The sequence below is a fragment of the Rhinoraja longicauda genome, chromosome 2, assembly GCF_053455715.1.
Source record: "Rhinoraja longicauda isolate Sanriku21f chromosome 2, sRhiLon1.1, whole genome shotgun sequence".
NCBI lineage: Eukaryota > Metazoa > Chordata > Chondrichthyes > Rajiformes > Arhynchobatidae > Rhinoraja > Rhinoraja longicauda.
In genome coordinates this window covers 90,637,684-90,659,230 of record NC_135954.1, presented here as the reverse complement: position 1 = coordinate 90,659,230, position 21,547 = coordinate 90,637,684, and the positions used below count along the sequence as shown (strand labels likewise).

At 43.8% G+C, this 21,547-nt stretch overlaps 2 protein-coding genes across 2 annotated transcripts; one reads left to right on the top strand and one right to left on the bottom strand.

The window, feature by feature from the left end:
* Positions 1-871: 871 nt before the first annotated feature.
* Positions 872-4,065, bottom strand: alg2 (ALG2 alpha-1,3/1,6-mannosyltransferase). The gene has a single exon (XM_078423636.1). It carries the CDS (start codon positions 3,987-3,989, stop codon positions 2,778-2,780), a length of 1,212 nt encoding a protein of 403 aa, XP_078279762.1. The 5' UTR covers positions 3,990-4,065; the 3' UTR covers positions 872-2,777.
* sec61b (SEC61 translocon subunit beta) lies at positions 3,590-21,260 on the top strand. Its single transcript, XM_078423647.1, has 5 exons — positions 3,590-3,734; positions 4,620-4,847; positions 7,316-7,419; positions 11,862-11,963; positions 20,882-21,260. Exons 2-5 carry the CDS (start codon positions 4,845-4,847, stop codon positions 20,967-20,969), a joined length of 297 nt encoding a protein of 98 aa, XP_078279773.1. The 5' UTR covers positions 3,590-3,734; positions 4,620-4,844; the 3' UTR covers positions 20,970-21,260.
* Positions 21,261-21,547: the final 287 nt, after the last annotated feature.

The window sequence follows — 21,547 nt, the reverse complement described above, 5'->3', positions numbered from 1 at the left end:
CATATAACAATTACTGTTGGCTCTCTTAATACAGTAGCCATAGCTAGATAGAGCTCTTAAGGATAACGGAGTCAGGGGGTATGGGGAGAAGGTGGGAACGGGGTACTGATTGAGAATGATCAGCCATGATCACATTGAATGGCGGTGCTGGCTCGAAGGGCCGAATGGGCTCCTCCTGCACCTATTGTCTATAGTTGGTAATTGAGTATTTGCCAAAGAAGTAATGAGGTGCATGCCCTTATTAGAAGATAACCGCACAAAACCCAGCATGATTTCTGGTCAGCATAATCAGTTATGTAGCGAAGAACAACCTAGCACAAGTCACTTAGAGTCACAGAGTCTTACAGCGTGGAAACAGGCCCATCGGCCGAATTTGCCCACACTGGCCAACATGTCCCGCCCACTCGTTCCACTGGCCTGCATTTGACCCATATTCCTCTAAACCTTTCCGATCCATGTACCTGTCTAAATGTTTCTTAAACGTTGCAATACTACCAGCCTCAACTACCTACTCCAGCAGCTTGTCTATACATCCATCACTTTTTGTGTGAAAAAGTTACCCTTCAGGTTCCTATTAAATCTTTTCCCCCTCACTTTAAACCTATGTTCTCTGGTTCTCGATTCCCCCACTCTAAGCAAGAGACTCCTTGTATCTTTAATGTTGATGGATCTGGACGAATGCTGAATTTAATTTTAAATGTACACAATTCTATGGTCAATTCCAAAAATATGGAAGCTAAACTTTGAGTGTGGTCATTTTTATGCCAAAATAATAAAACTCATTCCATTTGCAATTTATAAACTGTTACCCTGAAGCAGTATAATAAGTCTCACCACAATACAAGTGTTAAAATGAATATTGCTTTTAATTTTCAACAAATCTTATTTAAGCCTTAAGCATTCATTGCACTGATTTACTGATGGAAAATTGTATAATCTTTGCACCCTTTATATTTAGTTTTGCACTTGATAATTACATTTTTTGGGAGCTAGGATTCAGAAAGTGAGAATTCAAGGTTGTTTCACTGACTGAAAATGAATCCACGGTAAAGCAGGAATCATCAATCCAGAGAATTGGAACAATTATGAGATTACCAAACCAATTTTTCCTGAACATATTCTACTGTTAATAATTAGGAGGGGCAACATGCTACAAGTAAATGTAAAACAATACCTCAGTGTAAAGAAAGACATGGTTGGCGATTTGGTCTTCAATTGAATGTAATGTAGGCAAATTTGAACAGTCTCTAATGGTCAGCTATCTAAACAATCTCTATGGTAGAATTTGGTTTGATTTCCTCATTTCACATAGTTTCTGAGTTGATGTCAAGATATTTCCTCCCCACATAAGTAGCTTCAATCATAGCTAAAATATTTACCAAGGAAGTTGAGGTGAAAAGCCTTATGAGTGCGTAAGTAACTCCTCATAAACTAGCGTTCCACAACGGAACAATGGCGCAGTGCTGTTGCCTCACAGTGCCAAGAGATCTGTGTTTGATCATGACTATGGGTGATTAATATTTTGGAGAATATTACTGTCGCTTTAGGCAACCATTCAAAAATACAGCAATAGAACAATGTGCGCCACCAGAAAATGCAATTGAAGTTTTAAAATTAACAGGTTCTGCTTGATTGACAATGAAAGCAAAGGTAGGTCAACAGCGTTTTCAACAAGGACAGCTGGGAGCCCCAGTAACTTCAATAAATATAAGAATTTAGATGAGATGATTACAATAGTACCAAATAACATAAGAATAAATAAGCAATAGAGCTTCATTGAGTGGAAAACAATAACACCACCTCTGCTGGACGACGGGATCGCTGGCAAAGGTAGAACATTGGCATGGTCTGGCACCAACCCAATGTATTCCTAGATAAATTCGAAATTGGAAGAATTCTCAATTGGCAAGCATTTCAAATCACCTGACGTAAACAGTGGCATCTGGATTTTGTTTTAATGAGTTAAGACTTGCAGGTATAAGAATAAAGGACTCAAAAATGCTTCAATGCTTTGTGGTAATGAAAGGATTCATGTAACAGGGCATTTGACATTTAAAAAATACTGACAAAATATCATTTGTATTTTAGATCACAGAACAAAGAAAACGTTTGCATTTTTATTTTTAAAAATTCATGCTTAAAGAATGTTTTATGTTGCCAGATAAATTTCCACCATTTCTGTCAATTCCACAGCATCCTCTCCCCTCAATTCATGTCTCCAAAAGGGTTCCCATTCCGTACGGGATTCCTTGTGCTCTACTTAGGTTTTAAATTCGACCTGCCCTCTTCCTGACACATACTGCTCATTTCACTTTACCCCTCGCCATTATCATGGGCCTAAAACTACCCTTTCATATTAATGTAATTTACAGGTATCACAAAATGCTGGAGTAACTCAGCAGGTCAGGCAGCATCTCTGGAGAGAAGGAACTCAGCAGGTCAGGCAGCATCTCTGGAGAGAAGGAATTCTTTCTCTCTAGAGATACTGCCTGACCTGCTGAGTTACTCCAGCATTTTGTGATACCTTCGATTTGTACCAGCATCTGCAGTTATTTTCCTCCACAACTGTAATTTACATGTGAAGAAGGGTCTCGACCCGAAACGTCACCCATTCCTTCTCTCCCGAGATGCTGCCTGACCTGCTGAGTTACTCCAGCATTTTGTGAGTAATTTACATGTGCCAGCTTTAGAAAAAAACACTTTTCCGCCAGTATGACAGTTGTCACATTGTGCAAATGCATTAACACTGCAACTGCCATTCCACCCGGTCGCAGATTTCAATGTGCTAACTTGCAGATGTAGCGATATAATTGTTCTTCGAAGGCATCTGCAGAAAATGTTTGTAGTACTCGAGTTCTTCCAGCCTCTCCCATTTTTGCCCGCAATTCGGGAGCCCTGACAAGCTTCTCCATGGCTTCGGCGAAGCAGCTGGGCGAAGGCTGACAGAGGAAGCCAGTGACCCGGTCTTGGATGGACTCCAGCGGCCCCCCTGAGTTGGCTGCGATGACAGGGCGCCGGGCATACATGGCTTCCAAGGGCACGATGCCGAAGTGCTCGTTGCTCGGGGTGTACAACACGCAGCAGCAGCGGCCCAGCAGCCAAACCTTCTGATCGTCCGAGAACGACCTGAGGAAAGTCACGTCTTGGGCGAGCTGCAGCCTGGCTGCCAGCTCCTGCAGCTCCCGGTGGTACAGCACGTTCTCCTCCAGCCTCGGGTCGTAGCCGCCGGCCAGGACCAGGTGCACCTTGTGCCAGTCGGCCCCGGGCAGCCGGGAGCGGAGGGAGTGCAGGGCCTCCACCGCCAGGGACAGGTTCTTCTTGCGCTCGAACCTGTTGATGGAGAGGAAGAGCAGCGTCTTGCCGGGCGGCAGGGGGACAAGCAGCGGCTCCCCCTCCACCACCCCCCTGTCCAGGGAGGCCATGCTGAGGGACGGGTACAGCACGTCGGGGTGCAGGTGTTGCAGGGAGCGGAAGGTGCGCTTGAAGACGCCGGCCGTGAAGTTGCTGTTGACCAGCACCAGGTCGGCCATGCCGGTGGTTGCCTCCTCCAGCCAGTCCAGGGGCCGGCGGTACAGCCGCTTGAGGGCCGTCCGCCTGTGGCTCAGCAGCAGGTCGGGGAAGTGGCAGTAGAACAGCACCCGCTTGGGGCGGCGGCACAGCCTGAGGACGGGCAGGCAGGCGGACACCTGGTCACAGAACACAACGTCGAACTCCTCGCCGCTCAGGAACACCAGGTACAAGGCGACGAACAGCATCCGCAGCGCGGCGCACACGGCGTGGCCTCGGCCCAGCAGCGAGCGGGGCAGCCAGTCGCCCACACACCTGACGTCCAGGCCCAGGCTCTCGGGGAAGCAGCGCTCACGGTCGTGGTGGGCCGTCCAGATCTGCACCCTGCAGCCGCGGCGGTGCAACGCCAACGCGGCGTCCAACACCAGCCGCTCGGCGCCGCCGATACCCAGGTCCGGGTGCAGGAACACCACGCTGACCATCGCCGTCCTCACGGCCTCCTCCTCCTCCTCACTCAATCACTCCCTTCCTCACTCACACCTTCACTCACACCCTCACTCACTCACTCACACCCTCCCTCACTCACACCCTTCCTCAATCCCTCACTCACTCACTCACTCCCTCCCTCACTCAATCCCTTCCTCACCCACTCACTCACTCCCTCACCCCCTCCCACTCACACACTCACTCAATCACTCCCTTCCTCACCCACTCAATCCCTCACTCCCTCCCCCACTCACTCACTCACACCCTCCCTCACTCAATCCCTCACTCACTCACCCACTAACTCCCTCACTCACTCACACCCTCACTCACCCACTCAATCACTCCCTTCCTCACTCACTCCCTTCCTCACCCTCTCACCCACTCACTCCCTCCCCCACTCACTCAATCCCTCACTCACCCACTCCCTCACCCAATCCCTCACAGGCGGCGGCTCATGTTGCCCTCAGCTGAGCCTGGACAAATGCTGCTGCTCATTTTGCAACAATACATGCAGGCGGACGATTTTAATTTAAAAAAACAACGGGGTGATTTTTTTGTTGTTGTTGTTGTTGTCCTTTCCCCTCTCGGTGCTTGAATGTACTTTTTCTCTTTTGATCGTTGTTTAGGTTCAGGCGATGTGGCGGCTCCCAGGTGAAGGAGGGGGGTCCTGATTGTGTGTCGTGGCCATTGCCGACTGCAGGCGTTCCCCGGCAGTGAGGACTGTGCATTGCACAAGACGGTAGCAGCAACAGCAACAGCTCCCCGGCAGCGCCGACTCTCCGCCGTCTGAAGGCAACAGCGAGGACCGTGCACCGTGCAAGCGCTCGGAGCGAGCTGATACCGGCGTCACCATGGTGAGCGAGCGGCGATCCAGATCCGGGCCCGGGCCAACATTCTAACGAAGGGAGGTTGCAAAAGCAATGCTCATGGAGACTCGCTGATTGCAACACGGCCTTCAGAGTTCCCTACCAAACAGCAAAGATGTCGTAGCCCAGCCTCTATTGCTTGTTTTTTTTTTAAAGGAATAAATGTCTTGTCTATTTGTTTCCCTTTACTAACGTCTTTAGGCTCATTGGGAGACGACCTGCGTTTTAGTAAAGCCACGTCAGCAACACTCAACGCCGGGTTGACGACTTTAATTACATTGGGGGTAGTCACAAAATGCTGGAGTAACTCAGCGGGACAGGCAGCATCTCAGGAGAGAAGGAATGGGTGACCTTTCGGGTCGAGACCCTTCAGACACATTGGGGTTGTGTATCCGCATTGTGAATCTTTTTCGTTTGAATAACTCGTGAATCGAAAGAGATTGTTTCGGTGTTATTTGAATGTAAATATTCACGTATTTTTTAGGTTTTTATGGCTCAATTTTGTGTACTTTTCTCCCCGTATCTTGCAGTTGTAGGACATTCCCTTGTTCACTAAATCGGGCATTTATTCAAAGAAACACAGTTTTGGAGAAGGCCTTTCATGACTCAAATTTTAGCATTTGAGGAGTCAGCCTTTTGGTCTTGAGATTAGTCTTGATGTAACCTTGGTTGACAACCGTTGCAACATCGAAAAAATACTGTACAATTCTGTGTCTCGTATATTGCTGTTTGTTTATTTGTTCAGTGTAAAATTCAGTGTAAAATCTGGTAGCAGATAATAATGATTACTAAGAAATACGTTAAATGTGATTTCTATTCCATTTGGGGGTATCGCATTTTGACTTGGCATGCATACACCAACAAAAATGAATTTATTTAATTAATTTAGCCCCTGAAATTGTGGGAATGTTTAAAATTATACCATTGTGTGAAGAATAGTGAGAACCAATGAGCATGTTCCATGCATGTAGCTCGACATCAATTTCTATTTCACAGCCACAGTGATCCCTTTGATTAACTCAATGGGATTGGAAATGTTCACCCTGTAAATTGTCATCAGAGCTTCAGATTGGAGTGGATCCAATTTACCTTGATTATCCTGTTTTACTTAACTGTAACCTTTAAAGACCAAGAAACTACTCTATTCTCAACTCCTGTAGAGAAAATATCCTACTAGTAAAGCAGATGGTCAGTATTAAATCTAGCTGCCAATAGTGTTTAGGAAGAGTATAAGAAAATAACTGCAGATGCTGGTACAAATCGATTTATTCACAAAATGCTGGAGTAACTCGGCAGGTCGGGCAGCATCTCGGGAGAGAAGGAATGGGTGACGTTTCGGGTCGAGACCCTTCTTCAGACTGATGTCAGGGGGGCGGGACAAAGGAAGGATATAGGTGGAGACAGGAAGATAGAGGGAGATCTCGGAAGGAGGAGGGGAAGGGAGGGACAGAGGAGCTATCTAAAGTTGGAGAAGCAACCCACTGACTCGCACAGCTATCTGGACTACACTTCTTCCCACCCGGTCCCCTGCAAAAAGTCTATCCCTACTCCCAATTCCTCCGTCTACGCCGCATCTGCGCCCGGGATGAGGTGTTTCACATTAGGGCTTCCGAGATGTCCTCGTTCTTCAGAAAACAGGGCTTCCCCTCCTCCATTATAGATGAGGCTCTCACTAGGGTCTCTTCTACATCCCGCAGCTCCGCTCTTGCTCCCCCTCCCCCCACTCGCAACAAGGACAGAATCCCCCTCGTTCTCACCTTCCACCCCACCAGCCAGCGGATCCAACATATCATCCACCAACATCTCCGTCACCTACAACGGGACCCCACCACTGGCCATATCTTCCCATTCCCTCCCCTCTCTGCGTTCCGCAGAGACCGTTCCCTCCGTAACTCCCTTGTCCACTCGTCCCTTCCTACCCAAACCACCCTAACCCCGGGCACTTTCCCCTGCAACCGCACGAGATGCAACACCTGTCCCTTTATCTCTCCCCTCAACTCCATCCAAGGACCCAAACAGTCTTTCCAGGTGAGACAAAGGTTCACCTGCACCTCCTCCAACCTCATCTATTGCATCCGCTGTTCTAGATGTCAACTTATTTACGTCGGAGAAAAACCAAGCGCAGGCTCGGTGATCGCTTCGCTGAACACCTGCTCTCGGTCCGCATTAACAAAACTGATCTCCCGGTGGCCGAGCACTTTAACTCCCCCTCCCATTCCCAGTCTGACCTTTCTGTCATGGTCCTCCTCCAGTGCCATAGTGAGGCCCACTGGAAATTGGAGGAACAGCACCTCATATTTCGCCTGGGCAGTTTGCAGCCCGGTGGTATGAACGTCGAATAAATCAAAGTGTTTAGGAAGAGGTTGTATTGTGGAACTTCATCAATATTTACTGATTTGATGTATGGCAAGCACATTTTATTCCCTGGTGCTAATACCTTGCCTTGACCCTTTCAGCCTGGACCTGCTGCAAGTGCAACAAATGTCGGTGCCTCCAGCCGATCACCCAGTAAAGCTGTGGCTCCCCGGGCTGCTGGTGGTGGATCCACCGTAAGACAGAGGTAAATAATTTGGAACTGGCATGATTATTTGGCACTTGTTTTCAGTAATATCCAACGTGGTAAACAGCAAAATTGAAATACTGGATAATTTCATATATAGTTTAACCTTGAATTTAGGGTATTGTTCTGGTCATTTCTTAATTTAGTTTTTGTTTAGCAATACTGCATGGAAACGGTCCTTCGGCCCAACGAGTCTAAGCCAATTATCGATCACCTGTTCACAGTTCTAGGTTATCCCGCTTTCTCGTCCACTCCCTACACATTCGGGGCAATTTATCGAGTTCAATTAATTACCAACTCGCATATCTTTCAAATGTGGGAGGAAATGCGCACAGGGAGAACGTGTAAATTCCATACAGACAGCTCCTGAGGTCAGGATCGAACTCGAGTCTCTGGAGCTGTGAGGCAGCAGCTCTACCAGCTAATTTCTAGCATGTTAACCACAGTATTGTTGTGCCACTCTAATAAAGCTTCGTCAAATTTTGCTATTATGTTTAGTAATGGGAAGAGCCAAAGGCTTTAATTTACAGTGCATTCAGTAAGTATTCAGACCCCTTCACCTTTTCCACATTTTATTACGTTACAGCCTTATTTTTAAATGGATTAAATTCATTTTTTTATCATCAATCTACACATAATACCCAATAATAAAAAAGTAAAAACAGACGTTTAGAAATTTTTGCAAAGTAATTAAAAAGAAATAACTGAAATATCACATTACATAAGTATTCAGACCCTTTACTCAGTACTTTGAGGCACGTTTGGCAGCGATTACAACCTCAAGTATTCTTGGGTATGAGGCTACAAGCTTGGCACACCTGTATTTGGGTAATTTCTTCCATTCTTCTCTGCAGATCCTCTCAAGCTCTGTCATGTTGGATGGGGAGTGTCGATGCACAGCTATTTTCAGGTCCCTTCAGAGTTATTCGATCAGGTTCAAGTCCGGGATCTGGCTGGGCCACTCAAGGACATTCACAGACTTGTCACAAAGCCACTCCTGCGTTGTCTTAATAATAATTTTATATTCCTTTATTTGTCCCACACCGGGGAAATTTGCAGTGTTACAGCAGCAAAGTCTTGGCTGTGTGCTTAGGCTTGTCCTGTTGGAAGGTGAACCTCCGCCCCAATCTGAGGTCCAGAACGCTCTGGAGAAGGTTTTCATCAAGAATCTCTCTGTACTTTGCTCCGTTCATCTTTCCCCCGATCCTGACCAGTCTCCCTGTTCCTGCCGCTGAAAAACATCCCCCCCCAGCATGATGCTGCCACCACCATGCTTCACCATAGGTATGGTATTGCCCAGGTGATGAGCTGTGTCTGGTTTTCCTCCAGACGTGATGCTTGGCATTCAGGCTAAAGAGTTCAATCTTGGTTTCATCAGACCAGAGAATGTTGTTTCTCATGGTCTGAGAGTCCTTTAGGTGTCTTTTGGCAAACTCCAAACGGGCTGTCATGTGCCTTTTACTGAGGAGTGGCTTCCGTCTGGCCACTCTACCATAAAGGCCTGATTGGTGGAGTGCTGCAGATATATTTGTCCTTCTGGAAGGTTCTCCGATCTGCACAGAGGAACTCTGGAGCTCTGTCAGAGTGACCATTGTGTTCTTTGGACACCTCTCTGACCTTCTCCCCCGATTGCTCAATTTTGGCCAGGCTCCCAGCTCTATGAAGAGTCCTGGTGGTTCCAAAGGTCTTCCATTTAAGAATGACAGAGGCCACTGTGCTCTTCGGGACCTGCAATGCTGCAGATAATTGTTTTATACCCTTCCCCAGATCTGTGACTCGACACAATCCTGTCTCGGAGGTCTACGGACAATTCCTTCATCTTCATGGCTTGGTTTTTGCTCTGACATGCACTGTTAACTGTGGGACCTTATATGAGTGTCATAGCAAAAGGTCTGAATACTTATGTAAATGTGATATTTCAGTTATTTCTTTTTAATTGCCTTGCAAAAATTTCTGAACACCTGTTTTCGCTTCTTTATTCTGGGGTATTGTGTGTAGATTGATGATTTTTTTTAAAAGAATTTAATCAATTTTAAAATAAGGCTGTAATGTAATAAAATTTGGAAGAAGTGAAGGGACCTGAATACTTTCTGAATGCACTGTATGCTTGGTCTTCGGCTCTCCCACCGGTAGAAACATCCTCTCCACATCCACTCTATCCAGGCCTTTCACTATTCGGTAAGTTTCAATGAGGCCCCCCCCTCATCCTTCTATACTCCAGTAAGTACAGTCCCAATGCCATCCGACGATCATCATATGTTAGGGGTGATGATGCATCCTGTGACATGCCAGCATCGCTACAGACATTCCTCTTGATCACAAGAAGTTTGAGTCTTTTTGGGTAGTTTTCGGAATTGAGGATGACATGCTCCAGTTCTATTTTTGAGTTGAGATGGATAATGATGCCAATGTGGGTTCAGCGGACTCTACCGCAGATGGCGCTGGGGGTGTTTGAAGGGATGAACCGTTTAATTCTTAACACCCATCCTTGGTACTCTGCCTCCATTGCACATGTGTCAGAGATACCAAAGAGTCAATAAGGATGGAGACACAAGAGACTGGAGATGCCGGAATCTAGAGCAAAATATTAGCTGGAGGAACTCGGCAGGTCAAGTAGCATCTTTGGAGGCTAATGTGATCCTGCATCTGGACTGCAAAGGTCTGTTTAACGTGTCGAGTTCCTCCAGTAGTTTGTTTTCGAAGTCGGTGAGACTGTTGCAAGTGTTCAAAGAGGCTTCGTGTAGATCCTTGAATTCATTTAACTGTCCATCTGGTAATCTTGATGATCCCATGATATGAATTCAGAGCATATTCTGGAAATCTGGCATTAGGTATGTCTAACGTTGCCTGCCCAATGTAGCCTATTTGAATATAACTTCTGGTGCAAAGTCATTGTTGGGAACATAGACTGAGTCAAGGGGGTTGACACTCATTTGTGCCGTGTACTTCAGAAGTGATGCTTTAGCTGGCAATAATAGTCTTGATCCTGTCAAAATGAGTGGATTTTGTCAGCTAAATGACAGAGATAAAATTACTATTATTTAATCTGACGAATCCTCCTGGAATTAAAGATAAAATAGGTATTTATACCCATGTGATTAGTGGAAAAAGGAGGCATGGGTCATGTTTAGGCAGCTGGCATCAAGTGTACCTCTGGAGGAGTATAAGGGATTGAGGAGCGTTGGGGGGTCCAATGTTATACCACCTGGATGTGTCCTGAAATGAAAAATCTGAAATAAAACCAGAATTGCTGAAAATACTCTAGACCAGGCAGTATCTGTGGAAAGGGAAATCCTATCAATATTTAATGTTTCAGGCTGGGGGCGGCTTCAAAACTGGGAAATAGAAAATTATATGTCTAAAAGAAAAAGTAATTTTAAGTTGCAGAGTAGGCGATGGATAGGATGTGATGGAGTAAAACCTGGGTTAATGGGCCACTTAAAGCTTGATTGTGTTACTAATAGCGGGACTAGAGGATATGCCCAGCCGGTCAGACTGGACTACTTGGGGAATGTTTTCTAATTGTAATCAATGCACCAAGATTACACAAACTTTCAGGGCATAGAAGACCTTAATTTTTAAATCTTGCCCTGTAGATATCTTCATTATTTACTAATATATTGCTGGATTTAACATAAACATTAATAAATCCCCTCATTCTTTGCTGAATTTTTAAATGTTTAACAGAGATTTAATAACTGCATGAACTAGGCAATCCATGACCATTGCCTAGTTCATTTTGTACTTTTAATACTGTTTCTAACATTAGCAGTAAAGTAAAGTTAAGGTAAAGGTGACTACGGAGGTATGAGGGAGGAGCTAACTAAAGTTGATTGGAAAGGGACCCTAGCAGGAATGACACAGACCAGTGGCTTGCTGTGTAAGTGAAACGACACAAAGTTGGAGTAACTCAGCCGACTGAATCAGTCTGAAGAAGGGTCACGATCCGTGTTCTCCGGAGATTCTGACCCGCTGAATTACTCTAGCACTTTGTGTCCTATCGGTGGTGCACTTTGCGAATCGGGAGCGGGGTCAGAAGCCAGGTCTCTAAACGGCCCGGAGATAGGGCGGCAGGTCTGTCCGCTACATCCAACATCTGTTATATTGGGGGGGGGGGGGCATTAAAATGAGGGATTACTGCATTTGTCTTTACAAAACAGTTGGAAGAGAAGATTGAGAGCACGGTTAATTATTTCACAACGGAAGGACACGACTGGAAAGAGCGCTCGTCACTCGCGATGCCACCTGTGGCCGCTCAGGGAATTTCAACTGAGCTATTGGAATTTTGTCTGGACTATTGGGGTGGACGGACCATCAGTTGCTGCAAAATCAGTGATCAATAATCGTGGATCGAAGGAGATGCATGACTGTCTATTGCAATGCTAATTGAGAAATAACAGTGCGATGTGGGCCTTATGCCTATTTCTTTATTCCCTCTCCAGGAAAACTACCAGCAGTGCAGTGAGCCGTGCTGGTCGAACCACCTCAACAGGTACTGGGGGCATGTGGCGGTTCTATACAGAGGATTCTCCTGGGCTTAAAGTGTAAGTGCATTCTGTGGATACTGAATCACAATGTAGTCTTCATTTGTCTAGTTAAGTGAGATTGTATTGCTGAAGAATCAGCTGGAGTGTTTTAATTAACGTACCATTTGCTATAAATTCCACTTCATTTTTCACTATATCCATTTTGCTTTTATGTAATTACTGAATGGTGATTGCTGATCTAACAGCATACTTATTTCAAATTATTATTATTAAACCTAATGCCAAAGAGGAGGTCGATTAATACAGTTGTTTAACACTAAAGGCATCTAGGTTAATAGGAGGATCATTGATTGATGTTAATTTGGATTCCAGGGTTTGCTTCACTACATTTTGTACAAATCATCTTCTGTTTGAGTGGTATCCTCAGTTTTCTATTAAGAAAAAGATAAGGTCTTCACTTCTACAAATGAGACGTTGCTATTTTTTTTGCTGAATTGAGTTGACAATTTTTTTCCAGCTAATCAGAATGATGAAAGTGCTTAAAGCGGAAATAGCAAGATGTGTTTTATTGGTAAGGTTGATAATTTTTGTTTAACGTGTATTGGGAGTGCATTGTGACTAGTATCTGATGACTAACTGTAAGACACTACTGATTGCAAGGAAAAGCCTGGGCACTATAGACCAGTGGGCCTAACATCTGCGATGGGTAAATTACTGGAGAGGATTTAGATAGATGGCCTGATTAGGAGTAGTCAGCATCGTTTTATATATGAGAGATCATGTCTTACTAATTTCAATGGTTTTTTTGAAGAAGTAACCAAGAAAGCTGATTGGTCATCTTACAGAGGTGTATAAAATCATGATGGGAATAGTTAGGGGTGATACAGGGCAGGGGAATCGATCATAAGTCATAGATTATAGATAGAGCGGGCCGAGATTTAATTGGAACCTAGGGGGCAGGCAACTTTTTCACAGTAGTGAGTATATGGGATGAGCTGCCAGTGGACAAAGATAGAGCAGGTATGAAAAACAACATTTAATTGTCACTTGGACAGTTATGTGGATAGAAGATGTTGAGAGGGATATGGGACAAGCCTGGGTGGGCCTCGGTTGGTATGGAAGAGTGACTATAATTAAATATAGGAATATATGGTAAAATTAAGCTGGAATAAGCTCAACAATAACAAACATAAATCTAATAAAGAGCTGTAAATATCCCTTTGGAGTCACAGAATCATCATACAGTGTGGAAACAGGCCCTTCGGCCCCATCTTGTCCACACCAACCAGCATACACTCGTCCCACCTGCCTGTGTTTGGCCCATATCCTTCTGAACCTATCCTATCTAAGTATCTAACCCAGTGTTTTTTTTAATGGTGTGATAGTACCTGCCTCAACTACCTCTTCTGACAGCTCATTTAATGTACCTACCATCCTTGTGTAAAACAAAAATCCTTGTGTAAAACAAAAACAAGTTGCCCTTCGGGTTTCTATGAAAGCTTCCCCCCCGCCTCCTCACCTTTAACTTATTTCCTCTGGTTCGTGATTTGTCTGCTCTGGGTAAAAGACTGACCCCCCCCTTATATATTTATAAAATCTCTTGGGATTGTCTTTAATGTTATCTGCCAGAGCTATCTCCTGGCCCCTTTTAGCCTTTCTGATTATTTCCTTTTTTTTAAAATTTGCTCATTAGTTCCTGAAACTCCTCCAGGGTTACACTTAATCCCTGCTGCCCATACCTGTCCCATGCATCATTCTTATTTTTGACCTATGCCTTAATTTCCTTCGGCAGCCAACCCCCAACAAGGTGATCATCTCTTTCTTGTTCCTCAGCTCCACCCATATAGCCTCACTAGACGAACCGCCTGTAATGTCACCTCTGACAACTGCCGTGACATCCTCCTTAACCAATAACACAACAAACCCCCCCTCTTACCCTCACCTCTCTGTCTCCTGAAGCACCTGTACTCCGGAACATTGAGCTGCCAGTCCTGCCTCTTAACCAGGCTTCAGTAATGGCTGCAACATCCCAGTCGCACGTAACTATCCATGCCCTAAGCTCATCTGCTCTTGCATTAAAATACGTGCAGTTTAAAACAACCTACCTTCCTCGCTCTCTGGTTTTCTCATGTCTATCCTGTCCGCTAAACTTTCTCTCACCACCCTCCATAACAACGTCTAACTTATCACCTGCCTCTGTCCTGTATCCAACTCCCCTGCCAATCTAGTTTAAACCCACCGGTGTTGCATTATCAAACCTGCCTGCCAGGATGTTTGTAGTCCTCCAGTTAAGGTGCAACCCATCCCTTTTATACAGCTCACCCCTGCCCCAGAAGATATCCCAATGATCCAGAAATCTAAATCCCTGCCCCCTGCACCAACTCCTCAGCCACACATTCATCTCCCCTATCGTCCTGTTCTTGCCCTCACTAGCATGAGGTACTGGAAGCAAACCAGAGATAACTATCCTGGAGGTCCTGCCTTTTACCTAATTCCCTATACTCGTATTGCAGAACTGCCTTCCTCTTCCTGCCTATATCGTTTGTGCCAACATGCACAGCAACTTTCGGCTGCTCCCCCTTCCTCTTGAGGATGTCATGCAGCTGCTCCAAGATGTCCTATACCCTGGGACCAGGGAGGCAGCATACACTCCTGGAGTCTCGACTGCTGCCGCAGAATCTCCTGTCTACAACCCTAACTATCAAGTTGCCCACAATGGCTCTGCCTGACAGTGCCAGGGTTGGAGTCGTAGCCCTGTCTGCTACTCAAACTTGGAAGTGTTGTCTGCCCCGACAGCTCCCAAGAGGGTGTACCTGTTTTGAACATAAGATGTGTGCTGTGATTAGTCGATGAAATCAGTCAAGACCATTTCTTCAATTATTTGGGCTAAATAGTTCAGCATCCATTGAAAGTCAACGTGTCATTAATCAGTCTAACTGGAGGAAAATTGCTGCGTAGTTCAGAGCAAAAATTGCATGGTCTGAGTTGACATACGTGAGATGTGACCTAGAATAGTGAACGGCTTGGATAGAGTGGATACGTAGAGGATTTTTCCACTAGTGGGAGAGTCTAGGACTAGAGGTCATAGTCTCAGAATTAAAGGACATTCTTTTAGGAAGGAGATATAGACAATAGGTGCAGGAGTAGGCCATTCGGCCCTTTGAGCCAGCACCACCATTCAATGTGATCATGGCTGATCATTCTCAATCAGTACCCCGTTCCTGCCTTCTCCCCATACCCCCTGACTCCGCTATCCTTAAGGGCTCTATCTAGCTCTCTTGAATGCATTGGTGGAATTTCTTTAGTCAGAGGGTGGTGAATCTGTGGAATTTTTGCCACAGAAGGCTGTGGAGGCCATCAGTGAGTATTTTTTAAGGCAGAGACAGATAGATTATTTATTTGTACAGATGTCGGAGGTTATGGGGAGAAGGCAGAAGAATTAGGTTAGGAGCGAGAGCTAGATCAGCCATGATTGAAAGGCGTAGACGATGGGCTGAATGGCCTAATTCTGCTCTTATCACATGATCTTATGATGGATTGGAAAGGTTTAAAGGGATATGGGCCAAATAAGGGCAGGTGTGACTAGTGTAGAGGGGAGGGGACATCTTGTTCGGCATTTGCAAGTTGGGCCGAAGGGCCTGTTTCCATGCTGTTTCCATACTCATGACCCTAATCATATTTTTAATCATAAGAAATAGTTACACTTTTTAACAATTATGGATATTTATTTTTCTGCCTCCATTAACTTTCTAGGCTCCGTTTTGTAGAAGCCAACTCAGTTGGGCAGAGATAGAAGGAAGATGTACCTAATATGGCTTTCCCAATATTGTGGTGTAATAAGAAAAAATATTTCACTCAGTTCTGTAAGCAGAAGGTGACATAATTGAAAGTCATTTATTGAAAGTGAAATGTGCTTTATAGACTGGACAAGAGGGAAATCAATGTGTATAACTTTCAGTATTGGCTGTCTGGAGCAGTATTGCAACTTTAGAACTATGATTGAAGATTATGGCTTTTCACCAAAAATGTAACTTTTTTTCCTTGCCTGTATTTGGTACCCTAAATTGCCCATATTTGGTGCCCTGAATACAACTACTTTTAAGTTAACAAGTGTTCAAAACTTTTTGCACATGTGCATTTCCAAGGATTTAGTTAAAGTTTTCAGGAGCAGCTTGGTTGAGGAGTGGCGAAGAGATGCATGTCGTTGAGCAACAAAAATCACGAAATGTGCAAGTGGCCAGAATTGGACAGTGCAGAGATCTTAGTAGGTTGTAGACCTGGAGCAGGTTGGAGAAGTGGGGAAATACACACTGTTAAACCATTTTAATTGATGCTGCCATGCCAGGAGCCATTGCAGTTCTCCAAGCCCAACGAAAGACAGTGCATGTTAGTAGACAGGACAGGTATAGGATTTGATACTGCAATGAGTCTTGCAGAATGTGTGAAAGGAGAGGCCAGCAGGCTGCTTTGGAGCAGTCATCTACATTGTTTCACTGCAGATCAGCTGAAATACAGGTAGAAATGAAAGAAACACTTTTTTTGCCGTATTGGTCCACCGTTGATTTTTCGGCACCCTTAGTTCCAGAGCCTTTCTGGATATCTGCCATGCCGGATCAACGGAGGTTATGGCCTCAGGGGACTTGGAAACCAGCCGGCAAAGTCGTCTGTGGAAGTTGGTTAAGGGAACGGATCTTGTTTTGTCTGGATTAATGGGGGGTGGGCCGGACCACCAATTGCTGGAAAATCACTGGTAGACCTGCACTTGTATATTTAATCTAATGTTAAATGTGTCTCATTTTTCGAATGGGCACGAAAGTTTTCTGTGCCGATGGTATCCGAGTCCCCTGATGCCATAAGGGGTTGGTACTATATCCCATGATGAATTTCAGGATTCAATAGGATCCCCTTGTCTTTGTCATCATCAGTAAGTGGACATGTTCCAGATCAAAAGAAAATTCTGCACAGCCCCAAAAGTCTGTCTTTAATGAAGATCTTCAACAATAAGTATTTGTAAATTGAACAAAATGTCTGTCTTGAGTGGAAAACTAGATTATGTTCCACATTAATGTTATTCTATCTTTTGGTGGGAGTTTCTCTTTGGAAGTGTCTATTTTAAGCATTTACTTAGCAACTATCTTGCTCCCCTTTTAACTGGTACCTAATGACTTTTGTGTTGATCCGCAAGTCACTTCATGCTTGTAAATTAATGGGGTAAGTGGAATGTTTTTTAATGTAATATTCTGTTCCTTGGGTATTGTCACTTTTTGAAGGTCATACTGATCCTTGAATGGGTATGTCACCGGTAGATGAGTTTATCAGCTTTGACTGTGTTTCTAAGAATATGCACTCATTGATCTGAGCCTTTCAATATGTTGTGTTCATTGCACACTTGGGAAATGAAACAGGAGCTTTATGTCAAACTGCATTCTTCATCTAATAACTTCAATGAGACAGATGAGTTCTAGATTTTAAAACTAATAGTTCACTAGTCAAGACTGGCTGCTTTCATTTTCAGGTTCAGAATATTTTTTAAACTCTAACTACATTTAACAAATAAATTTTAAATTGGAGCAAATTGTTAGCTACATTTTCTTTCATCTTCATCATTCTGAGCAGGCTGTCATGTAAAAGAGCTGGATTTTTTTTAAAGTATTTTTTTGCCTCTATCCATAGCGCTTTGTTCTTGGAATAGAATATAACGTCTGATGGTGGGACCATTGTCGCTGCATTTTGTCAGAGTTAGATTAATAGTACATTTTGCATTACTAGTAAATTAGTGTAGATAAAATGAAAATTGGATATTTGAAAGGGAGAGAGTGCAATGGTGAATGTATGGAATTTGACAGCCGACATAGACGAGATGGATTGAATGCCTGTCTTCTGCACTGGGTGACTCCTTGCTTTTTAGTACAGTGCATTCAGAAAGTATTCAGACCCTTCATTTTGTTACGTTACAGCCTTATTTAAAAATTGATTAAATTCTTTTTTTTTAACATCAACCTGCACACAATACCTCAGAATGAAGAAACGAAAACAGGTGTTTAGAAATTTTTGCAAAGTAATTAAAAAGAAATAACTGAAATATCACATTTACATAAGTATTCAGACCCTTTGCTATGACACTCAAAATTGAGCTTGGGTTCATCCTGTTTCCATTGATTATCCTTGAGATGATTCTAAAACTTGATTGGAGTCCACCAGTGGTCAATTAAATTGATTGGACGTGATTTGGAAAGGCATAAACCTGTCTTTATAAGGTCCCACAGTTGACAGAGCATGTCAGAACCAAAACCAAGTCATGAAGACGAAGGAATTGTCCGTAGACCTCCCGATTCAGGATTGTGTCGAGGCACAGATCTGGGCAAGGATATAAAACAATTTTTGCAGCATTGCAGGTCCCAAAGAGCACAGTGGCCTCCGCCATTCTTAAATGGAAGAACTTTGGAACCACCAGAACTCTTCATAGAGCTGGCCGCCCAGCAAAACTGAACAATCAGGAAAGAAGGCCCTTGGTCAGGGTGGTGACCAAGAACCCGATGGTCACTCTGATAGAGCTCCAGAATTCTTCTGTGAAGATGGGAGAACCTTCCAGAAGGACAAATATATCTGCAGCACTCCACCAATCAGGCCTTTATGGCAGAGTGGCCAGACGGAAGTAAAAGGCATATAAGATAATTAGGGGATTGGACACATTAGAGGCAGGAAACATGTTCTCAATGTTGGGGGAGTCCAGAACAAGGGGCCACAGTTTAAGAATAAGGGGTAGGCCATTTAGAACGGAGATGAGGAAGAACTTTTTCAGTCAGAGAGTGGTGAAGGTGTGGAATTCTCTGCCTCAGAAGGCAGTGGAGACCAGTTCGTTGGATGCTTTCAAGAGAGCTGGATAGAGCTCTTAAGGATAGCGGAGTGAGGGGGTATGGGGAGAAGGCAGGAACGGGGTACTGATTGAGAGTGATCAGCCATGATCGCATTGAATGGCGGTGCTGGCTCGAAGGGCTGAATGGCCTACTCCTGCATCTATTGTCTAATGACAGCCCACTTGGAGTTTACCAAAAGGCACCTAAAGGACTCTCAGACCATGAGAAACAAGATTCTCTGGTCTGATGAAACCAAGATTAAACTCTTTGGCCTGAATACCAAGCGTCACGTCTGGAGGAAACCAGACACCGCTCAATCACCTGGCCAATACCATACCTAGAGTGAAGCATAGTGGTGGCAGCATCATGCTGTGGGGATGTTTTTCAGCGGCAGGAACTGGGAGACTAGTCATGATCGAGGGAAAGATGAACGGAGCAAAGTACAGAGAGATCCTTGATGAAAACCTGCTCCAGAGCGTTCTGGACCTCAGACTGGGGCGGAGGTTCACCTTCCAACAGGACAACGACCCTAAGCACACAGCCAAGACAATGCAGTGGCTTCGTGACAAGTATGTGAATGTCCTTGAGTGGCCCAGCCAGAGCCCGACTTGAACCCGATCGAACATCTCTGGATGGACCTGAAAATAGCTGTGCATCGGCGCTCCCCATCCGACCTGACAGAGCATGAGAGGATCTGCAGAGAGGAATGGGAGAATTTACCCAAATACAGGTGTGCCAAGCTTGTAGCGTCATACCCAAGGAGACCTGAGGCTGTAATCGCTGCCAAAGGTACCTAAGCAAAGTACTGAGTAAAGGGTCTGAATATTTATGTAATGTGATATTTCAGTTATTACGTTTTAATTACTTTGCAAAAAATTCTAAGCACCTGTTTTCGCTTTTTTATTATGGGGTATTGTGTGTAGATTGATGATTTTTAAAAATGTAATCCATTTTAAAATAAGGCTGTAACGTAACAAAATGTGGAAAAAGTAAAGGGGTCTGAATACTTTCTGAATGCGCTGTATTTAATGTTTCAGGAGAGAAAATCACCTTTTTTGTTTGTAGGAAAAAAACTGCAGATGCTGGTCTAAATCGAAGGTAGACACAAAATGCTGGAGTAACTCAGCGGGTCAGGCAGCATCTCAAGAGAGAAGGAATGGGTGATGTTTCAGGTCGAGACCCTTCTTCAGACTATTGTTTGGCTCTTTTAAAGTTTGCTTTGGATCAAATCTATTAAGATCATGCCTCCGTTTCTAGCCAGATAAGCTTAGAAAACATGAATAATAATAAAATGATGTGATAGCAACATTTATCTGTTGAGTTCTAGAGCTAAAGTTTAATTTGTTGACTTCTTGCAATTGATTTCAACTTTACATAAAGTAATTGTACTTCAGATAAAACTACAATTTTTCTGGTTCTGAACAGTGATCCTTTGGAATACGTGGTCTGGAGTTGTATATTTAGTGTAAAGTCTGTTTAAGTTTTAATGTTGCCATAGGCTGTTGAGAATTGGGTGGGAACACATTTGTTTGTTGTTAGAATGTCGTCAGAATTTCCTGCTTGTGCAAAATATTAAATGTTGTGATAATTATCATCCTCTTCATTGTTGCGTTGTAATTATATTTATTTTTTCTTTGTGCTACAGTTCTGGTTAGGATAAAGAAATGAGCTCCAATGGCTGTGGATTATTATAAAATTAATTGTATCTATCTACCTCTATCCTCATTGGCAGGATGTGAACGTAGGGTCTTCAGGAGATTTAGCTTTCCAATCCAAAATGTATCTACGTTGTAGGTGTACAAGCAAAATTTTTGTCTCATGTTCATTTGGCTTCAAGTTCACGTTAGTTGTGTATAAGTTACAAATGCTCACCGCAAATATTCCGAACAATGCATGCTTCATAATTCTAGGCTCGGTTTTGCCTAAACTGAGAGAGCAGAAAAGAATTGAACTTGATACACTTCCTTCAATGGCATTTTATGGGCACACTTGCTGTACCACTAGGTGTCTCTTTTGTCCCTTGTATTACTCTAGGTGTATTGACATTGGAAGTAAAAGCAAGTAATGGTGTATGCCAAGTGAGCTTCTATTGATTTTTTTTTCTCTTTCTCTTCCCAGCGGGCCTGTTCCAGTGCTTGTTATGAGTCTACTGTTCATCGCTTCAGTATTCATGCTGCACATCTGGGGCAAGTACACTCGCACATAGACCGGACTTCAAGTTTCAACAATATATTCAGTCATCCTGGACCAAATGTCAATTTTATATGAGAACTTTTTTGTGACATATTACATCCTGCTTTCTACTTATGTAAATTGAAGTGAGGATCTTGCAAAGAATGGGTGCAGTATCTCGGTCCTTGTCTTAATTTCCATGAGAAGTGCTGCCATTTTGTTGGATTTCTGAAGTCTTTGTTGATAGTTCCGTTCTGAACTTTGTTTTACATTTTCGTCAAGCAGCTCACAGATGTTCTCCATTAAAAAATATATATTATTTCAATGGTGTGTTTTCTTTTGCACTAACAAACCGTTTTCATTGCATACCACTCCACAAACTATTCTAAGTGAATCATTTTGGAATGTTCCGATAGATTCAAGGCATTAAAGGAATGCTTTTATTTAATCCATCGTTATTATTGTTAAATAACTTAATTAGTGCACCTTATCCTGAAAGTTTGTATTAAAAGCACCGAGTGAACTGGATGACACAGTGGGATGGTCATGAATCTTTTATCCAAGGAATCTGTGTTGAAGTTGAGTCTATGCTCCTGGGATGAAAATATCCAA